Genomic DNA, 21,577 nt, shown 5'->3' on the forward strand with positions numbered 1-21,577 from the left:
CATCCTATTTTCCTTTCACCGCCAGAATGTATTTATTCTTCAGGTTATACCATATTCATATTTACTTTAATGATTTATAAACATCCCAGGTTCCAGAAGCTTCTAATTAACTCATCTATTTACTGTCGTTAACAGATGCTCAGGGAGTGATTTACTGTTCAACACCGGATCACAGCAACGTATAAATCCAGCCAATCGAATTGGCAGGCAGTCTGGGTAAATATCTTCTGCTGCCGGTAGATGAGACTCTGTCCTAATTCAGCATTAATGCCCCGCAGACTGTGGCTGAAGCATTATTGTTTTCTTCTTCTATTACTCTGCACATGTAGCATACATTGTACTGTACAGCACTGCTTATTTCCCTCTTTCTTAAAACCAGATTTAGCGAGGTACTGCATTGGATTCAGGGTGTACATTGATCCTGTCTGAGAACAGAGGAAATCAATGGCACCAAAGACGTTTTCTCTCAAGCTCCTTTTAATTTACCTCTGGCTTTCTGTAGTTTCAAAGCCAAAAGCAGTCCCTCCGACACGCTACAGCGTAACGATCCTAAACTTTATTAGAAAAAGTCACGCTGGGAACCCTGTCTATACCAGAGACATGGCCAGGTCTGCGGGCCATTTATTGATAAACAAGTGAGCGGGACTGGCCACCACAGCTGTGGGCAGCGCGTGGAGCTGAACACCTCCAGCAGCAGCGTTAGCTCTGCCGGTACGCCCGCAGCGGTGTTCTACACCACGCCGAGGGATGCTCCCAGCGACTCACGCTGCTGGATTCCGAGAGGGACCCTGGCACGGTGTGGAGCCTGGGCCAGCTAACCCTCCGTAGAACCCCAGCAGGCTCTTTGGGGTTTTTTTTTTTCCAAATTTCAAAATGGTAACAACACACGGTCCAATTGCCTCTGCTTGTTGCCTGGGCAGGAGCACTCTTCCAAAACTGAAAGGCGAGTTATTTACCTCGCCGGAGGAGAGCTGCAGCTATGCTGCAGGCAAATTTTACAGCTTTTCTCTGAAGAGCTCACTCCCTTTTCATTCCAGTTCTTCCCAATGACAACACTGTGACTCAGCTTATGTTAACAAAACACTAAGGAAATACAGACAAATATTGTTTTAAACTCCTTAAGGTGGGAGTCATTAGAGGACTGCAAAAATATTATTTTTTGCAGTAATTATGTAATTATGTTTTTGTCTGTCTATAGTTTTTAGAAAAATATATATTTAAGCTTTGTGTTTCAACAGCACTGAAAGGGACTATTGTAAATGATTAGGGTGCTCAATTTTTACTACAAATATTATTTTTGAAGTTACTGGATTTTATACTTTTGACTCAGAATGAGATTTTGAAGATGAACTATCTCTGTTGTCCGCTTCAAGCTTTACTTACAAGACTGCCTTCTGCAGGTGGGTTTGGGCAGGGGGAGGAAACACAAGCAGGCTTTCAGGGGGAAGGGAAAGCAAAACTACATGAACATGGCACCGTGCCCAAATAAGGAAGGAGAAGGGAATACAACAGCTTGAGGAGGGTGATACACATTGAGCAAATACACTGCATTAAGGAATTTTTAGGAGTCATAAAATTTCTCCTCAAGACTCACTATTAGCAGTCAACATAGGAACGATACCACGATGGGCATGATGGTTTTAAATTTCAGTTAAAAGCTTTCACCTTGCTTCTGTCTCTCGCAGCTAGTTCCGAAGGTGCACATGGTCTGTCCCGTGGAACAACAAAGGCACAGCCCACTCCTAAAAGCTGTGCTGCAAGGAACGGGTTTGTGCCGGGGCTACAGCAGCAGTGAACTGCGCTGGCTGGAGGGAAACCTCTGCAGATCCGAGGGAAGGACCCTGCAGCTTCCGCCTCGACTGTCCAACTGCCATCGCTCAAGCTGTTTTCTCGAACTCTATGAAACAACTGTCCGTGTAATTTGAAAAGCCAACAGAAAGCGTCATACGTTACAGCTGTGTACATACTGCAGACAGTCAAGAACTTGTGCAGATAATGCCCATGAGAACTACTTTGCAAATGTATGATGCATAGGTTGAAAGATTTTTTAAAAAAGATGGCTTAAAGTCACGCAGGCGAAGAAACAGAAAGCTTTCCTTTTAAGAACTGCATGTCAGTGAAGTAGAAATGCACCAAGAAAAGTTAAAGCCCTGGTGAGAGACGACTGGGAACACTGTTACAGCACACCTGTGCCGCAGCGGGTATTGCGCAGCACACCCCTGCATCTCGTCGTCTCAGTCACTCCCTTCTGCCTCCCAATGCCACCAAACACGCAAGGTGCAGGGAACAGAAAAGAAACGCTAAAGAGAATCAGGTACTTGAAACGTTTGTGGCAGCTCCCTCCTTCAACCCAGTTCTATTCTGTTCACAACCTTACAGAACAGTGGAACAAGCGCCCACGGGGTCTCAGTCCCACCACCGCCAGCTGCCCGTATTTGAGGACTCCTCCACTGCTGAGCTATGCTGTGATGGCTTTAGGTGTTTGCCAGGGTTTTGATACAGCATTTTCAAGTTGCACTCTTCCTATTTAAAAAGGAAGAATACACGAAAGATAAACTAGACACACTAGGGATGCTATTATAATGTCAGGAATATCAACACAATCACACGCCCTCCAGGATCTTCTCAATAAATAACGATCGCAAACAACAGACCTGTCAGTTCACACGGAGTTTATAGCGTAATTTAGGCTGGAAGGGATTTCTTGGGAGCATCTGGTCACCTTCCAAAAGACTTAAACTTTTGTATTCAAATGATACAGATAAATAAGGTACTATGCTCTTTTAGGTCAATTCCACATTCTGCAACGGAACAACTGTCAAAACTAGTTTTAGTAAGAAAGCAGAGCAACCTAGATTTTGAAAGAATTCTGGTATCCCACCAAAACCCCTATGAAACCCAAGAAGCATTTCTAAAAAAACACTCCCGATCATGTGAGCTTTTTGGCAGGAATCAAGATGCTGGAGAGAATAATGAAACATGAGGGTTCCTAAATATTTTGTCACAAACCCAATTACTAAGAAACAGAATAAATTATTATGACAACAACCTGCAGATGTTGAGATGCAGTAATAAGCAGTACCACTTCACAAAAATAAGTTTTAATATCAACAACTTGATTTCACATGGTTGTATATTAATCTTTCTTTTTGCAAAGTTCAATGTTCAAGCCCAGCACTGTTTACAGAGATGCTGGGTTTATTCTTCTTCACTCTTCTGCACCGATTGCATGGCTTCTGCTTTAACCCTATTTCGCTTTCTTTTTCTTCTTTTCTTCTTTTCAGCAGAAGGCTCCTGACCCTCCTGGGTTTTCTTCTTTTTCTTCTTCAGACAGCTGAGAGGATTGGGGCCGCCTGCCCTTTTACGTTTTCTTCTCTTTTCACCCTCTTGCTTTGCCAGTCCTTCTTTTTCTTTAAGCTGCACAATACTTTGTTTTTGGTGCTCCGGAACAAGCTCGTTTGTCTGCAACTTTTGAACAAATGCCAGAGATTTAGGAGAAGGTTTGTCTAGCACCATAGTGTTCTGAATAATAAAGAGGAGAGGAACGCCAACCTTCTTTTTCACTTTGTTTGCTAAATCCTGGTCCTGTAAAATTAAATACTTTAGTCAATATTTTGGGATTAAATGGTATTTGCAATTCAAATACACCTACTTTTAATACAAAACTATGAAGATAAATTACATTATGAAAAAGATAAGAAACTTAATCTAGCAGACACACCTGGCAGTGCCTTTCAGACCAATTTACATTTCAATTTCTCTCCTTCTGATTAGCTGTACCTCTGATGGAAAATTTATTAACGTTTCCTTTTTTCGTGCATGCATAAGCACACATGCATTTTTTGAGGAAAATATCCTCATTTATTGGTATGTAGCACACCAGTTTACGAGAAGTAAGATAATTTCTCTATAACAAGTCATTTTAAACTCCTTGTATCTTACATAAGCATACATAATTTTACTGTAAACCATTTTATATATGGTGTATATAATTCACACATACAGTCCCAACAACAGACCTAAGCCAAAAAATGCCTTTCTTATTTGTACAAGAGTTCCACCTTTGTTATTTTGTTAGAACTTCCAAAATTTCTTAAAATTGAAGTTATATGGTCGTTTAACGCTTATTTCATTTTTCAGACTACTCTGCAAAACAGTTCAGGGCAGGGGATTCACACACAAGCAATATGCAGATTCACACTCATCAGTTGTTTTCTTAAATGTCAATAGGTAGTCAGTATGTTTTCTACACTTTCTGCTAAACTAAGCAATACCCTTCTAGGTAAAAATACCTAGTTGATCAGGTAAGACAAAAGATTCCCTACTTCATAATTAGCAAATACATTTAAGAGTGAGCAAGGCTTTACAAGATTAATTCCCACAAGGTATTTTAAAATCTCATTATCGAAGTTTCTGTAGGTTTCCTCATCCTTAGGTATTAAAGGATCACTTCAGATGAAATGGCGCTACATTTCCCATGAGCATTTACCTGTGTGGCGATAAAGAAGTGATGAGGGTTGCCTTCTTCAATCATGGAAAGTAAACAGGCCGAACCACTCACAGGATGCTTGTGGTGAGAACAGTTTCGAACTTGAAATCTCTGCGCAATTAATTTTGCTCCGTACAGTGCTTTACCCAATGATTCCAGTTCTTTTAGAATACATCTGAAAGCCAAAAGCAACAGTGATTTCTAAACAAGAAAATAACTACACATTTTTTCCAGCAGCAAAAGGCTGACGTGAGATAATTAGGAACGAGCAATGCCCAGTTGTTCAGGCTCTGTGATCTGCAGCCTGCTCTAGTTGAAGGTGTCCCTGCTCACTGCAGTGGGGTTGGGCTAGATGACCTCTAAAGGTCCCCTGCAACCCAAAGCATTCTATGATACTATGATCTCTAAATGGCACCCCCTAATCTGAAAGCAGTAGCCCATCTGAAGATGTCAGCAAGATTTCCTTGGTTCCAAACAAGATTAACCAGTAACAACATTAAGTTACATTAAATGATTTAAAAATATTTTGTTATCAGTGACAATGTTACGTCCTTACATTTATGTTTGGGTATCACCTAGCATATGAATTACTACTTAACAAATAGAATTACTTGAGTTAGCACAAACTGATTAATAGCTGCATGCAAGTTAAACTCCGTGTTGGCGTCCATCACCTTGCTTCAAACTTGCTATCAGAATCCAACCAACTCAAGCAAAAGAAGAAAGAAGATTATCCATATGATTAAAAATCTGGACATTTTTGGCTCCACAACAATAAAAGGGAAACCTAAAATCCTCCTCTTAGCAGCAGTGAGAGCAGATGTTCACACAGGACAGCGTAGCAGCCTATGAGGATGCTAGCTTGGATACTCAGAAATTAACAGATGAAATCTAGCTTACTTCAGCCACTAAGCCTTACTGTTAAATGTGGACAGTGGTAGGAATGTGTGGGCTTGAAATACAGGTTCAAGCATATGGTAGCATGGTGATTAATCAGAAGTGAGTGTGCCAAAAACCTCTTTGGAACTTTCATTTCATTTACATTTATCTCCAAAATAACTGCAAGATACTAAATAAAACTATTTTTCTTTCCAAAGTAGAAAGTTTGGCCTTTAAGGACAGTCTTTGTGAAGACTTGAGCCTGTTCTTTTTGCAAAGACTCTCACAGCGAGACAGCTCATTTCCTCAGGGAAGCTCTGGTCATGCCATTGAGGTGCTGCCTCAACCAATTTAGCATTCTGACAGCAGAGAAAATGAGTCCATCGAGCTGTCTAAGTGAAAACAGGTCAAAAAGATCCAACAGACATCACTGAAAGAAGGAAGCAAGAATTGACATTTAGACACCACTGGAATACAGTTTGGATCAAAGTGATTCCTGAACCGTTCACAGCTAAGATCGTGACTTGATACTTTTTACTATTGAGAAGTACAGGCCAGCTCTGCATGCTTTGCAAGATGGCTCGGTGTTTAATTTCTGTAGCCTAGGGTATACATGTCGCTGATACTTTCAGTACTTGCCTCCGTGATGGACAGTTGGCTATTCTGTCATTGCAGAAATCCAAGTGAGGAAGATTTTATCATATGCAATATACAAAGTCAGGTAAAAACAAAGGTAACTTCAAGGCAACTTAAGATATTCAGTGTGCATGCTTCACTTCCATGCCTTTGTCTGGCACATCCTTGTTCTCCCTTGAGAACAGCTACCGTGGAGACAATCCCTTACTGGCAGGCTGAAACTCCAGACAAGCTGCAATTCCCTCCCTGCCTGAGATCTGAGCTTGCCTCTGTTGTTCTCACTTCACCAAAACGATGCTGGGAGTGGGAAGGGGCCCACCCAGACGCCCCTCACACACTGGGGTTACCCCTCACCGCACCTCAGCCCCTCACAGAGTCACAGAATGGTAGGGGTTGGAAGGGACCTCTGGCGATCATCTAGAATGAAGATATTCTTCCTCATGTTCAGAACCCCAGGAAGATGGGGCCAGGCTCTTTTCAGTGGTGCCCAGCGACAGGACAAGCGGCAATGGGCACAAACTGAAGCACAGGAAGTTCCCTCTGAACATGAGGAAGAACTTCTTCCCTCTGAGGGTGACGGAACACTGGAACAGGCTGCCCAGGGAGGTTGTGGAGCCTCCTTCTCTGGAGATATTCAAGACCCGCCTGGACAAGATCCTGTGCAGCCTGCTGTAGGTGACCCTGCTTCGGCAGAGGGGTTGGACTAGATGACCCACAGAGGTCCCTTCCAAACCCGAACATTCTGTGATTCTGTGAAGTCTGGCCCCATCCTCCTGACACCCACCCTTCAGATATTTATAGGCATTTATAAGATCCCCTCTCAGCTTTCTCTTCTTCAAGCTAAACAAGCCCAGCTCCCTCAGCCTCTCCTTGTAGGACAGATGTTCCATTCCCCTCACCATCCTTGTAGCCCTCCGCTGGACTCTCTCCAGCAGCTCCTCATCTTTCATGAACTGGGGAGCCCAGAACTGGACTCAGTACTCCACATGGGGCCTCACTAGGGCAGTGTAGAGGGGGAGGAGAACCTCCCTTGACCTGCTGGCCACACTCTTCTTAATGCACCCCAGGGTACCATTGGCCTTCTTGGCAGCCAGGGCACACTGCTGGCTCATGGCTAGCTTGTCGCCAACCAGCACTCCCAGGTCCCTCTCCACAGAGCTGCTCCCCAGCAGCTCAGCCCCGAGCCTGTACTGGTGCCGAGCCTGTACTCCCTCAGCAGTTTCTGCCATCTTCGGAAAGGCAGCCGGCATCGAAAGAAGCTCCTACCCTTCTGCAAGTTAACTACAGCCCACGGCGCTGCCGCCGGCCCCACAACCACACCAGCCCCCAGCCCGCCGCCCGCGCCGCCTCAGGAGAGCGCGGGGGACAGCGCGCACGCGGACAGCGCGCATGCGCCCCGCCGCCCGCGCCCCCGCCGCTCCCCTCGCGCATGCGCGCCAGCCCTGCGCACCCCCCCCCCCCCCGCGGCCTACCGCGTGGTGCAGAGCTGGGCGGCGCCGCCCAGGTACCCCGGCAGCTGCTCCCGGATCTGGATCTTGTTGCGGAGCGCGGCCCGGCAGAAGGTGCCGTCCAGCAGCACCTGGAAGGGCTCGCGGAACTGGAAGTTGTGCTTGTAGAAGCCCATGTTCTTCTTGGCGTGCTTCTGGCGCGTCAGCTTCATGGCGGGGCCGCCCGGAAGCGCCGCCGGCTCCCCCGGAAGCTGCGCTGGGACCGGCCGCTGCCGCGGATGGGGCGGCCCGAGGTGGGGGGTGCGGCCGGCCGGCCGGGCCCAGTCCGCTGGCGGCTGGGCGGGCAGGGCGGGTGCGCGGTGTTGTGCGGGCCCCCGCGCTCTGCTGAGAGCGGCGCTGTGCGGGGGGGCTGTCTCCGCACTCGGTGTGACGACGGAGGTACGGCTGCTGTCCCACGGCCTTCCCCGCCGGGTCGGGTCGTGCCCCACCAGCACCTGCTCTCAGCGCCCGCTGCCATTGCTCCCCCGGATCGGGCACGGCAGCGTAAGCCCTGTACGTGCCAAGTTCAAAATTCAAACTGAGAACCGTATGTTCTACATTTCAATTTTTCCCCCCCCTACCCCCCCCCCCCGCCATGGCAAATCGAAAAACTCATTTCGCTGCAGTCTGAGGAAATTCCCTCACGCTTCAAGCTCCTCTCTGTTCCTCGGCGACCGTGCGCACCCCAGACACGCGGCAGTCTGGAAGCGGAACTTCACGCCTGTGTTTTAGGGATGTGGCATCTTAAATGATAATGAGAGACATCTGTCTCGCTGGGCGGGCACAACAGCAGCCGTCTTTGTGCCAGGGACAGCTGTATCGCAAGGAGAATTTGCAGGTACCTGCCAGTGAGCTCCCTGTAATCAGCCAGGCTGCTCTAAGGTCATTCAAGCAAATGCCCACCTGTCATAGTGGGCTTTTTGCTACCAAACAGACACAGGAAACATCTGCTTCCAAGCAGGTTCATTAGTGTTAAGAGAAACTGGATAATAATGCATTTAATTACCACTGTAGAAATGGATATGTTTAAACGAGAAGATATTTTAAAGTGGCTACAGGATGAAGATTGGGAAGAACGGGTGACTGAGAGTATTTTCCATGGGATATGACTGTGCTGCTGATGGTATTTTTCTGTCATTAAATCCTTCTTTCCAGCTGTCTTCAGGAGACAGTTGTGCATGCTCACGAGTATCATGGACACAGAAGGATACATGCTTTACTCTATGAGCTAAGCGATACGTTGAGTTCATTGGTCTTAAACGTCAGTCCTGTGGCCGATGTATTCCCATACTGGTGTGGTAGCTCAGTTCCTCTAACTTCATAGTTTCATTATTTAAAAAATTAGACTAAACCACTCAGCAAGGCTCCAAAGTAAAACCTTATTAGATTATTTTTTCTTTCTCTCTTTTTTTTTTCCCCAAAATTAATTGCCCAAAGACAGGCAGTTACTCCTTATTAAGAACACTTTCCCAGCACATCTCACAGTGGTACTGTCAGCTAGAATGTGGAATCTGTAATGGTAACAGCTGCTGCTGCAGAATGGAGATATAAAGGAGAAACAAGTAAATGTGAGCTTGAACTAGCCATTGTTTTGAACTAAATGCAAAGTAAGATAAAATCCAGGGTAGGGTGTCACATACCACTGTGATGAGATACTCCTTCACTGTTTATTCCGTAAGTAGTACCATCACAGACCAGTTGTAATGCGATTGGTATGGTAAAACAGGTTCGGAAGGCTGGCTAGCAGGCGAAACAACAGCACAGATTTCTCCTTCATTGTGCAGAAGATAGCATTAATTGTATGATAAACTACTTGCAGTACCAGTCTGTAAATTGCATTTCACTGCTGTGAAATTATTTTTTAATAAATTTTAAATGTTAAAAGTAATGTCTGTAAAAATACTATAGCAGTGCAGAGAAGTATAATTTTTTCAACATTCTCTTTGGTGTTTTTACAGTATTTTACATATAATAAAATTCACCATTTTCATTTCAAATTAAATTATTTTACTATTCCCATGAGCAACCTGTAGAGTGGATTTTTTAAACATAAACCTAAGGATCTTATGGGAGCTGCTGAACCGAGTGACCTCCAGGACCGGGGAGTTGCTGCTCCTGGCTGCTGAAGTCCATCCAGGTACGCTCTTCAGACCTGGGAGGGGTCTTGGGCTCGCGTGTGTCCTGGACAAGTGTACACACGCGCACAAACTCACACAGAGGACATATACAATGTAAGTACCAACAATGAAGTTGACCGCTGCCTGCTCGCTGTGAGCCCCCCTCCTCCCCATTTTCCTACATGACCCCCTAGATCCACCCTGCGCCTTCCTTTCCTCGCCTTTGGCCAATGCTGTGAACATCCGCCCATAAGGTTTGCATAATCCCACAAAGCCCCTGCTGATACCCCATGAAAAGTCTTGCACAGTCCCATACACGCCCTCAGATACGGTGTGAAACTCATGATAATCGTGTTCCCCCCATCCTACCAGTGACAAAGCTCAGGTTGGTTGTCTTCACAGTGGCTTGCTCGGTAGCTCCTTTAATGGCCCAAAGAGTTCAGCTCTTCACTGTTGTCTTTGTTACCACCTGCTCATTCAGCAATTTTTCTGTGTCTGTGTGTGTTTAATATATCACATTTCTTATTTCTTTTATACTGAATAATCCTTAATCAGATGACTTAATGAACCGAATGCTCTCACGTTCCACATACCCTTACAGAGACTGTAGCACAGCAAAGCTTGTCATAAAGCTCAGAGGAAGGTACCTTTTTGAAATTACTTGCTATTATATTTTTAATAGAGAAGTTTCATCAGGTATCTGGCTGCACCACTAAAAGACTTTGAGAGGGCTTTTTTTAAGTGACCATCGTATCGAAGAATTAACAAACCACGTGCAGCATCAGCAGGCTACTTGCCAGCAGTATCATTGCGCAAGTGAACCTGAGGAGGAGAGTGGAAGATGTTGAAGCACTAACTTAGTTAATGTGACTTGTTTTTCCAAAGACAGGAAACAGAATTTGCAATGGGGAACTTCTTTTGCTGAAACAGAGGTCCCTGATCGCTGCTGGACAGGATACTGGTCTAGAGTACAGTTCTGATCTAACAAAACAGCTCCTTTCAGTACTTAAAGGGAGCCTATAGGAAAGATGGGGACAATCTTTTTAGGAGAGACAGCAGTGACAGGACGAGGGGTAATGGTTTTAAACTAAAACAGGGTAGGTTTAGGCTGGATATAGGAAGGAATTCTTTACAATGAGGGTGGTGAAACACTGGAACGGGTTGCCCAGAGAAGTAGTGGAGGCCCCATCCCTGGAAACATTCAAGACCAGGTTGGACAGGGCTCTGAGCAACCTAATCTAGTTAGTGGTGTCCCTGCTCGCTGCAGGGGGGTTGGACTAGATGACCTCTAGGGGTCCCTTCCAACCCAAAACTTTCTATGATTCTGTGATTCTATGATTCCTGTGACTTTATCAGTAATATTAATACCTTATGGGTAAATATACAATACTTGTGAAAATGAGGTGTCACGCTGAAGGAGACCTTGTAGGTATCCAAAGTGAGTTCATAGCGAGCTTACCAAATCTGAGCGATGGCAGGCATCATAGGAACCCCAGCTTTCCCTCCCGCACTGCACACAAAACTTGCTTCAGCAGTGTTAGCTCTTTGCAGAGAGGACCGTCTCTCAGCGTACATGAGTTCAGCGCTGGTTTTGAGACACTAGGTAATGCAGCAGTAGAGTTAAATAACATAAAATTGCTGTGACGCAGATTACTTGAAGCAAAAGATGTTCTTTATCAAAGGAGCTTTGATGTTGGTCTAATAAAAATTTTCCTTAATAGCCAGCGCTTGGCAAATGCTTGTATCTTGGCGAGAAAAAGATCTCAGCTCCTGATTCTCCCAAACTTGTCCTGTGTCAGACCTTTTTAATCTGAATGTTTCGCTTTTGGGCAAATGTTGTGCTCTGGTTATCTGCAATAAGTCTTGGCACCATGTTCTGGTTTGGCAGCAGCCGGCAACAAAAGCACCACGCGGCTGCCCCTCCCCCCGCCGGGGTGCAGAGGAGAATGAAAAGAAGCAGGCAGAAACCGGTGGGTTGGGATAAGGGCAGTTTAACAGAACAGCAAACAGAGGGAACAGGAACAACAACGATATAGATAAGGAGAAAACACAACACGAACTGCACAACCCAGAGAGCCACTCTCCCAGACCGGCGCCCGCGCTCCCGAGCCGCGAGTGAGTTCCCGCCATGCCGCCCCCCCACCAGAACCCAGCATGACGGCACATGGTATGAAATACCCGGCTCTGTTTGGCCAGGTCGGGGTTGGGTCAGCCTGCCCGGCTGTGCCCCTTCCTGGATTCTGGTGAAAATTAACCCTGTCCTGGCCAAACCCAGGACACACCAGACATGCTTAAATATGAAAAATGAACTGGTTTACAAAAAAAGAAAACGGTAGGGTTTTCCATTACGAGATTTGGAAGCAAAACTGTAATAAATAAACACAGGACAGTAAAACATTATTGGAGTGCAACTGAAAATTCTTTCCTAGGTGTATTTTTTAATTTTTCTGAGGTATATATAGGCCACAGAAGAAGATTCAGCAGCATTTAATATGCTAACTTTGTCACAGTGTTTATTATTGCCGGCCCCTCCTTTCATCGCCTTGGGGCTGGTTTTGAGCTTTTGAATTTTAGCCTTCATCATGTACATTCATCTTTTACAGTACCTATTTTTCTGTTATCTCATGGGAGTGCAGCATCTGGATTTATAATAAACGTGGCTGTGATAAGCTCTGTTTTTTCTTTATGGGTTGGTATGAACTCATCAGATGAGAACTGTGTGCATGGTAAAGCTTTCTGCACCCTTCTGGCTCTACTGTTACCATACAAATTAGTTAGAAAATTACTTCAGGCTTAAATAGCTTAACTGCCCATCACAGTATGTCCCACATTAACTGTCTTTTAAATTGTATATCGTAAAAAGCACACATTTAATGTAGAGGTTAGGATATTTAGTTTCACTGCCTACTGGTGGCTTCCATGGGGAAGAAATAGAATGCAGCAGATTTCTATACAGGCTTTTCAGTGACTCCTTATAGTAGCAAATAAGTTGAGAATGCTCTGGGGGAAAAGGTTTTGCAGGCAACTTTAGCTTTCTTACTAGAGCTGAAAGAAATTATAGAGCTGAAAATAATCAGTAGGATTCTTGACAGCTTCTCAAATGTTATACCAGCTTTTTTCTCTTTTTTTGACCTTGAACCAAATTCACACGAATGATGAACAAAATCAGATCTTATCTAATTTAACTAAATCTTTTGTCCTTCTGAATAGATACACATCACTGATACACACCATTTGGTTTATGCAGCATTTCTGGTCGATGCAGCTCTTTAAGAGGTGTATGCTAAACAACTGGTTTCATGCTGCTATAAGGACACACAAGGGGATCCTTTCAGAGCAGCCTTTCGTCCCTGTACTGTTCGTCGAGACCTGCACCAGTTAGTTGCCATTCTGCTCCCTCTGTACTCGCAGAGCTTGTAGAAGCACTTAAGAGTGATATAAAAATGCCACAATCTAGAAAAATAGGAAGTCTTTGTGGAATACCCAGGACTGGAATTGTAACTTCAATTTGGGGAGCAGGAGGAAGGCAGAAGACAGGAATGTATTTTGCCAAACACTGATTATGTGATCGCTGATGTGCAGGGTAGATGGAGGGGAAGAATGGAGCGATGCTTTATGTCTCGTCTCCTGTTGGGCCCATGAAAGCATCCATTGCTTCATTTTGAGCAGAACATCCCTCTTGCCCTTTTAGTTTTTTTGATAGAAAGTAAATATATCAGGTCCATTTTAGTTCTTTTAAACAACTGCATAGTTTTACTCTGAAGATTACAGGAAGCTGGGAGGCATAAAGCATTTTGGATTTTTGGTGTGCTTACTTCTGTTTGTTTCCTCGTTTCTTGTTCTCCTCAGAGAAGGTTGTTGTCTTCAGCATGTGATAGCTTGCGTGTCATCAAGAATCAGAAGGTGCCTTAGCTGATTTTGAAGATAAGGCTGAACAAATTGACATCAAAAGAGAAATTATGTGGGAAGCCTATCTCTAAAAAGACATTAACTTTACGGTCAAAATTCTGATTTGTGCAATAGAATTCAGTTCAGTTGCCTGAGATGCTATATGTGTCTTTTCACCTTTTCATTGATTTCAGGGAGGAATCTGTTCACTGGGAACAGAGAAGTGGAATCTTTACATTGTGGTGATAGATGATACATAATCTACGCTTACGTAATTTTCTAACTTGACACTATCGGAAGAGTCTGGCTCTGCTTAGAAACATACAATAACTTTCTGCAAGTAACTTTTCTTTGTTTTACAGGCCAAAATTAGCACTTAAACTGCCTCAGTCTTTTTTGGCAAATGTACTTGTAATTAGGCAATTTTATTGTTCATTCCTATGTCTTTTTTTGTTCCTGTTAGTTGTATGCTAATGGTTTTGAGGTGCTATAGTAAATAATCTATTAATAATAAAAAATAGGTATAAACACCTGGAATGTAAAATGAGTGGATAAGAATAGAAAGTAACTAAAAACACTTGGAAAACAGTTATTGAAAAAAGCAGAGAAAAAGTTGAGCAGTGAAAACAAAAAAAACTTTCCCAAGAGAAGCTTATGTTTTTGAATATTTTCTTCATATGTAGAAATACCTTATTATGCTACTGTCCAGGATAACGGCTTCATTTTTTTTTTTTTTTTAATATAATGCTTTTACATTTAGTCAAGCAAATGTTAAAAGGTTGCCTGTCTAAGAGCATGGCTGAAACCACGCATGGCCTCTGAAACCTCCGTTCTTATGGAAAAGAAATTGAATTTTCAGAGCTCACATTCTGGTCCTGTAGTTCCTTTATTGCATTTGTTGTTTGTCCCTGGGGGTTTCCATGCTGTTGCAGCTCCCACCTTTACCATTTTTTTATCACTCCTGCACCTTATAACTTTCCATTTCCTATTTCAAATAAAAAATCCAATAAAATCAATTTCTCCCCTTTGATTCTCTTGAAGAAGATTAGAAAAAAAATGTGGAATGGACTTCACTATTGGTACCAATAACTTACAAAATCACAATTAGCCTCATGAGAAATAGCAGTACTTAAAAATTCTTTGGCACAAAATGCCCATACAGTTATGTAGACTGATCTTAAATTTTCACATTGAGCTCACCTGTGGGAAGTGGTAAGCACTGGATGAATATCTGACACTTCAGAAGATTAATATTTATCAGAGAAACAGAATCTTGTGGATGCTGTAGAAATAAGTATGCACAGGGCCTGACTTCAGTGACTCACTTTTGGTGAGGTGATTAGTGATCACAGAATCACAGAATCACAGAATCACAGAATAGTAGGGGTTGGAAGGGACCTCTGTGGGTCATCTAGTCCAACCCCCCCGCCGAAGCAGGGTCACCTACAGCAGGCTGCACAGGACCTTGTCCAGGCGGGTCTTGAATATCTCCAGAGAAGGAGACTCCACAACCTCCCTGGGCAGCCTGTTCCAGTGCTCCGTCACCCTCAGAGAGAAGAAGTTCCTCCTCATGTTCAGACGGAACTTCCTGTGCCTCAGTTTGTGCCCATTGCCGCTTGTCCTGTCACTGGGCACCACTGAAAAGAGCTTGGCCCCATCCTCCTGACACCCACCCTTCAGATATTTGTAGGCATTTATAAGGTCCCTTCGCAGCCTTCTCTTCTTCAGGCTGAACAAGCCCAGTTCCCTCAACCTCTCCTCGTAGTGGAGATGCTCCAGTCCCCTCACCATCCTTGTAGCCCTCCGCTGGACTCTCTCCAGTAGCTCTTCATCCTTCTTGAACTGGGGAGCCCAGAACTGGACACAGTACTCCAGATGAGGCCTCACCAGGGCAGTGTAGAGGGGAAGGAGAACCTCCCTTGTCCTGCTGGCCACACTCTTCTTGATGCACCCCAGGATCCCATTGGCCTTCTTGGCAGCCAGGGCACACTGCTGGCTCATAGTTAACCTGTCGTCCACCAGGACACCCAGGTCCCTCTCCGCAGAGCTGCTCTCCAGCAGGTCCACCCCAAGCCTGTACTGGTGCATGAGGTTGTTCCTCCCCAGGTGCAGGACCCTGCACTTGCCCTTGTTGAACCTCATCAGGTTCCTCTCTGCCCAGCTCTCCAGCCTGTCCAGGTCACGCTGAATGGCAGCACAGCCTTCTGGTGTATCTACCACACCTCCCAGTTTGGTGTCGTCAGCAAACTTGCTGAGGGTACATTCTAACTCTTCATCCAGGTCGTTGATGAAGAAGTTAAACAAGACTGGGCCCAGTACTGACCCCTGAGGGACACCACTTGTCACCAGCCTCCAACTAGACTCAGAGCCGCTGATGACAACCCTCTGAGTTCTGCCATTCAGCCAGTGATATCTGAGCAAAGTGGGTGTAGAGTGCTACCTTATGTATCAGGGAGAACCTTTGTTAACATGGGTTGATACGCCAGGGGATATTTCATTTCCTTTAGACTTAAAATGCTGCGGTCAGTGGAACACAAATGGGTGAAACCCCTGAATTACACAGGGTTTATGCACAAAGCTGCTTCCTGGCGCTGTAGCTGGTATTTGATTGCCTGCACATGGCAGTGCTACTGAGTGTTAATGTCGTTAACGGGAGGAAGAGTAGTGCATGCACTTGGCAAAGCTGCACCTACGAGAGAGACTGAGGGCCCCTGTTACATCTTCTCCCGACCCCTTTTTTTTTTGAAACAAAGGAAAGAAATGTACGAGCATTTAAGAGATCTTGTCTGTCCCATGGCTTCTGAAACTCAATTCACAAGTCTTCTTGACTTCCTCCCATCTTCTCCCCATCCCATGAGAGAGGGGAGTGAGCAAGCGGCTGGGTGGGTGTTTGGCTGTTGACCAGGGCCAGCCCACCACAGGTCCCACTGACACAGGGGAACTGTCTCGTCACAAGGGTTTTCACTCTCCCTATGGGATGTGAAAGCGGTACGTAAGTGACAGCCCACTGTCAAAAGGCAAGCTGTGAATAAGAAAAGGATTTCAAAAGGAGCAAAGAGACCATGCCAGGTGTAGAATTACGTGGAGTAAGCTTTGTACTTGAACATAGGGATGATGTACAGTCTTATATTCACTCCCGTTCTCCCAAATACAAGCCCTGCTTTGCAAAGAAAAGATGTTGGATACTTCATTTTTAAGCAGTGTACCTGCCCGCTAAGGCAGAGTAGGTATGTTACATATAATGGCACATGGAAAGAAATCAGCGATATATTCATATGGAGATGTGCCAAGTGCCTGTGTTTCTTGGTGTTTGAAAGTTTAAGCCTGAATACCTCATCTCTTCAAGAAAACTGAGCTTTTCTGAGCTTGAAACTTCTGTAAGAGTGCAAGATATTACAAGATAACATTAAGTCTGTGTTAGCTGACTCCACCAAGTTTTGGAGATTATTTTACTGGAAACAGTTTCTTTTTGTAGGTAATTAATGTTGTTTTAGGCAATTGCAGTTATTAGTGTAACTTTGTGTTTGGGGTGCTGTTGTGTCTCAGTACAAGTACAGACTGCTGTATGTGTATCCTGAGTTATGCTTCCCTATTCCTCTACATTTTGTGATAATGAAATTAAGGTATTCATTAGGCTTAGAAATATTTGGAATTGTTGCGGGTAGGCAGGAAAAACACAGAATTCAGACACGACTCACTCACTAAGCAGTAACAAGTCATTGCAGGTTAGCCCATCGCTGGTAACTAGTCATATGCACGGTCTGAGCCTGCAGCATACACAAACCTAATTCAGGCTGGTTTAGCCCTTAAGGTAAAGTCAGTCTGCCAGTTTGGAAGGGATTACATTTTTGAACCCTTAATCAGATGATTTCCATTTAGCAACACTAGTTCTGCTCATCGCACTGATACGGCGGGCACATCTGAAGTATACCAAGGTTTTTACTTAAGCAGGGCTGGGGAATAAAAGTGTTTTGTTTCGTTCCAGCTGTCTTTTGATTTAGAGTATCATTTAAAAATTATTAATGAAGTTTGTGCACTCCTTGAGTTTTCTAAAACATTTTGTGATGGAAATCTTCTGTTTCATGGTTTTCCTAAGTAGCTTGGGCAATGTTACTAAATTTTTTCAGTACGACATCCTCTTTATGGATTCCTCATCAAGAATTCAGTATTTTCAATGATGAAATTTTCTATGGCCTCTTGCCTACCATGATCTGCTGAGTTCTGTAAAGTAGAAAGTTGATATTTGTGTTTTGTTTTTCATGTTACTCATAATTAACCAAATTGACTGAATTATTCTGGCAGTGCATTAAGTAATGTGAGCCCGATGCCAGTCCCTCGAACAGGGCTATTTTGGATGCCCACAGCAACCTCTTTGAACATGCTGATGTTCTGTGCTGTAGCTACTTGTTAGTTTGAGGTTTGTTTGGGTTTTGGGTTTTTTTTTTTTTCTTTTTAAAATTACATTGAGTTTCTGTTCAAAAACTGATAGGCAGGAATAATGTATCACATTTGTCTTATCCCAAGAGTTTTCATTCCTTTTCAGATCCCGAAGAATTTGCCAGTGGTAAAGCACTGTGCATTTACTGACAAAAGACATGTTTTTTCTATTTAAACAGCTTTCACCTGCGTCTTTGAAGTAGCCCAGGGATCTCCAGCAGTCCCCGGACTCTAGTTGAAAACCACTATATTACCATAATACTGTTTCCTAATCTTAGTTTTCTTTAATTAAAGCTATTTGATCATATTTGTAAATTAAAACTGAATATGCATGTGTATATAACAGCCAAGTGAAATATTAATACTGAATCAACCTCCTTTGTTCTCTAGAAAAACTTCAAAAGGCAACGCCAGTGGGGGTGCAACATTCCGTCACGGAAACCTGTGCAGGGTAGGGCTCAAGTCCGCAACACCTGCGCAATGGTTGAGCTCATTGCCCACAGCACATGGCCGCGAAACTCCGGCTCGGTGTTGCATCAGCCCCTCGGCGAACCCGTCGTTCAGAACAACGCCCCGGTCCCACCGGACGCGCACGCTCCTGTCTCTCTGGGGCACAAGGCACGTTTGGCCTCAGCGATGCCGCAGTTCTAAACTTCACCCTTAATCTCCGTTGAACAGATTGTTCCCAAAGGCAAATCCAAAGTGGGATTAATCCCCCGTAACTTTAGACATCTATTGCGAGGGGTTCTTAGCTAAGCTGGACATCCAGGTCTGTTGTTATTCAGCGCAGATCTGGTCAATGGTATTCGCGGCATTTAGGTTTGCCTGGACGTTAAGGCCATTTTATAGCAACAGGCAAATACTGGGTCTGTATGTGCTGGAAAATGCAGATACATCTTGGTAGCAGTGTTGGTAAATATGATCCCCTCCCCCAGTCAGAAATTAGTGTCAACTACATTGTTGAAAAGGTTTATGGTGAATTTTTCCGAGGTCACATATTTGACGCAGTGTCCAGAGAGCGGCGAGGTGTTCGAAACAGCTGCCTTCCACAGCCCGCTCCATCTGCCACAAGAACCTGTAGTGTTTGAAATACTTCAGAAAAAAAAAAAAACAAACCCAAAAAAGAGCAGCAAAGCAAAATCAGGTTAACTTTTAATACAACACTTCAGCCCCGTCCTGGGAGCAGGTTTGTCTGCTGCGGATGCCCCCCGCCAGCCGAGCCTCGCCTCGCCTCGCCTCGCCTCCCTCAGCCCTGCCGGGGAACCCTCCCCGCAGCCCGCCGGCCCGGCCGTGAAGGCCCCGGGAAGCCATGAAATGGCCAGACCCGGGCCGGCCCGGCCCGGCCTCCCCCGCCTGACGGCGCGGCCGCCCATCGCGCTTCCGCCCCTCGCGCTTTCCCTGCGCTCCGGCGCCGCCGCTTCCGGTGTTTCGCTTTTCTCTTTCCGGCCGGTGCGTGGGGAAAGATGGCGTCGCGCAAGGAAGGCTCCGGGGCTGCCGGTGGCGGTTTCGGCGCCTCGAAAGGCAAAGGCAAGGCCGCCGCCACGGGCGACTCGGCCGTCAAGCAAGTGCAGATCGACGGGCTGGTGAGCGGAGGGGCTGGGGCCGCCGCTGGCGGGGGGATGCGGGCGGAGGGGCCCGGCCTCGTGGAGCCGCCGGCGGCGACGGCCCCGTCTGTGGGGCCGCGACCGTCCCGGGGCCGGTGTCCGTCCCGGGGGGCAGGGGCGGTGCGTATCATCCTTCTCCCGGGCTTTCCACCCTGCGGCCGTGCTCATGTTGTTAATGGGGGGTTAATGGCTGTAGAATCTTCCCTTTCGCCTTTCGGCTCCGCCGCCCTGGTGCCCGGGTGTTCTGCTCCCGCCTTGCCTTTCGTAGCTCAGGCTGTTGACAGCCGCAGAGGTGTGAGAGATGGCGGGCACGGTGGGTTTCCCCCTCATCTGCGGTGCTTTTTGCCTGCTCTGTTAGGGCTGCCAGCACCTAATGTGTTTTCTTCATAAGAAACGAAATAAACCGATGGTTGGAAGGGACTCGCCAGAGAATGGAGCCGTCCGCACAGAGGCAGTCCACGCGGGCCTTAAGCGGAAGAGCGTCTGCTGAAGTTGGTTCTTGGCTTCGCTGATGACTCTTTCTATGTCAGTTCAGGTCTCGTACAGTTGGTGACACTCACAATGACACAGAGTAGGGGAGGAAAAAAGAGTTACTTTAACTTCTTGAGTGTGGAAGTGTTGTTTGTTCCTTCTTCGTTACTTTTGCCAAGTGTCACCAGAACACTGTACAGCTGAAGCGTGAAGCAGAACCAGTGTACCAGGAATGAGAAGGAAGATCATCGGTCTGGGGCAAGCTTTGAAGCCTATCTGGTGTTTATTAATGATAGTCCCCAGTCATTACTCTGGAGTTACACAGTGTAATAAATGTTTGGGAAGAGGTAGAATAGCTTGTGTGTAGTGGTTTTTACGAAGGATTAAATTTGAATTGGTTAGAGTGTTTCTGCAGTATTCTGTTCAAATGTCTGTGTACCTGTGGCTTTGGTGCACACAGCATTTTCAAGGAGCGGTGAAAACTGAGCATTCGTTAAAAATACAGCAACTGACAGCAGACTGCTGCTGTTGCAAGCAGACCAGTGCCAGACAGACAGTGGTGCGTGTGCAGCTTTTTATTAGCCAGTTTGAGCGATGAAAAAGAGAACAGTTAAGAGCAGGATACAGGTTGGCACCTTTAATTCCGTTTCTGTGGTTGTAAAAGATGTTGTATCAGTTTTGGACTGAACTGTTAGATTTGATTTGTTTTGTTCCCGCTTTAATTAAATAAAGAGAACAGATGTTTCAAAACTGTTCTCAATCAGCTGTGTAATCTGCTTTGTGAACTACTGTTCATTCAAATCAATTGTGAGTGGCCCTGGTGGCCTGCTTCTGACGGTCCAACAAATGCCTATGAATACTTCTTGCTTTATGCTTTTATTTTTTTCCTTGTCCGTGTGTATTCTTATACAGCACAGTGGTGCCTCTTGCATGGAGTCTGTACAGAGGAAGGTAACTCACTGAAAACAATGGCAAGCTTTCTCCTTTCCACCTGCGGAAGATGTCTCTTACACAAAGTGTTCTTGGGACACTAACAGCATGGTTCACAAACTTCCATGACACCTGTGGTGAAGAGAAGTGTTGGCATAAGTTTACTTGCTTTGCAAACAAAGTGACTCTCCTCACAAGTCCTCAGAACATCCTTCTGAAAGTCTGTTAAAATGTTTCTAATGTCGTACTGATTTAAATGTCTCAGCTGTGCTCTCACAAAATAACAAGACTTCATCAGTCATCCTGATGATGACAAGGGTGGTTGTGTGCCAAAACTGGGGATGGATTTTCGGGGGCATCAGGGAAGTTAGTCATCTCTTTCTCTCCACTGCTGCCTCATCTCTTGGCAGTTGTGTAAATAATCCTCCCAAATGGGACTGCTGTGAAAGCGAGGGCATGCTGTGTAGGTTGCTCTTGGGGCTCTGTATGCAAAATAGAAGATGCGTCAGCCTGCTCTATATGTGAGAATGTGAAAGTACTTTTAGAAAGCTTGTTATTTCAGAGGAACAGTAAAGTAAAATAAAATAGTAATGAGGAGAAGAAGTTCTGAATGTCAGAAACATAATACATAATGATGCA

At 45.2% G+C, this 21,577-nt stretch overlaps 2 protein-coding genes across 3 annotated transcripts in view; one reads left to right on the top strand and one right to left on the bottom strand.

Moving 5' to 3' along the window:
* Positions 1 to 2,612: 2,612 nt before the first annotated feature.
* On the bottom strand, positions 2,613 to 7,685 carry UTP23 (UTP23 small subunit processome component). Of its 2 annotated transcripts, XM_075415222.1 has the most exons (4): positions 7,477 to 7,685; positions 4,490 to 4,664; positions 3,553 to 3,585; positions 2,613 to 3,468 (listed from the first exon to the last, which is right to left on the bottom strand). In XM_075415222.1, exons 1-4 carry the CDS (start codon positions 7,662 to 7,664, stop codon positions 3,199 to 3,201), a joined length of 666 nt encoding a protein of 221 aa, XP_075271337.1. In that variant the 5' UTR covers positions 7,665 to 7,685; the 3' UTR covers positions 2,613 to 3,198. The 2 variants fall into 2 exon arrangements, with proteins under 2 accessions (XP_075271337.1, XP_075271336.1); XM_075415221.1 differs by having other exon boundaries at positions 2,624 to 3,585.
* Positions 7,686 to 19,352: 11,667 nt separating this feature from the next.
* Positions 19,353 to 21,577, top strand: part of EIF3H (eukaryotic translation initiation factor 3 subunit H) — a 97,249-nt gene continuing 95,024 nt past the window's right edge. The window contains exon 1 of the mRNA XM_075415656.1: positions 19,353 to 19,516. Coding sequence (XP_075271771.1) covers positions 19,397 to 19,516 — 120 coding nt within the window. The 5' untranslated portion in view covers positions 19,353 to 19,396. The remainder of the gene's footprint in view (positions 19,517 to 21,577) is intronic.

Source organism: Opisthocomus hoazin, chromosome 3 (assembly GCF_030867145.1).
Source record: "Opisthocomus hoazin isolate bOpiHoa1 chromosome 3, bOpiHoa1.hap1, whole genome shotgun sequence".
In the NCBI taxonomy this organism is placed as follows: domain Eukaryota; kingdom Metazoa; phylum Chordata; class Aves; order Opisthocomiformes; family Opisthocomidae; genus Opisthocomus; species Opisthocomus hoazin.

Coding starts and splice junctions, on each gene's coding strand:
- UTP23 (XM_075415221.1), bottom strand. CDS start 7,664: ATGAAGCTGACGCGCCAGAAGCACGCCAAGAAGAACATGGGCTTCTAC. Junction 4,665..7,476: donor GCCCAGCTCTGCACCACGCG/GTAGGCCGCGGG, acceptor TTTGGCTTTCAG/ATGTATTCTAAAAGAACTGG. Junction 3,586..4,489: donor ACTTCTTTATCGCCACACAG/GTAAATGCTCAT, acceptor TTAATTTTACAG/GACCAGGATTTAGCAAACAA.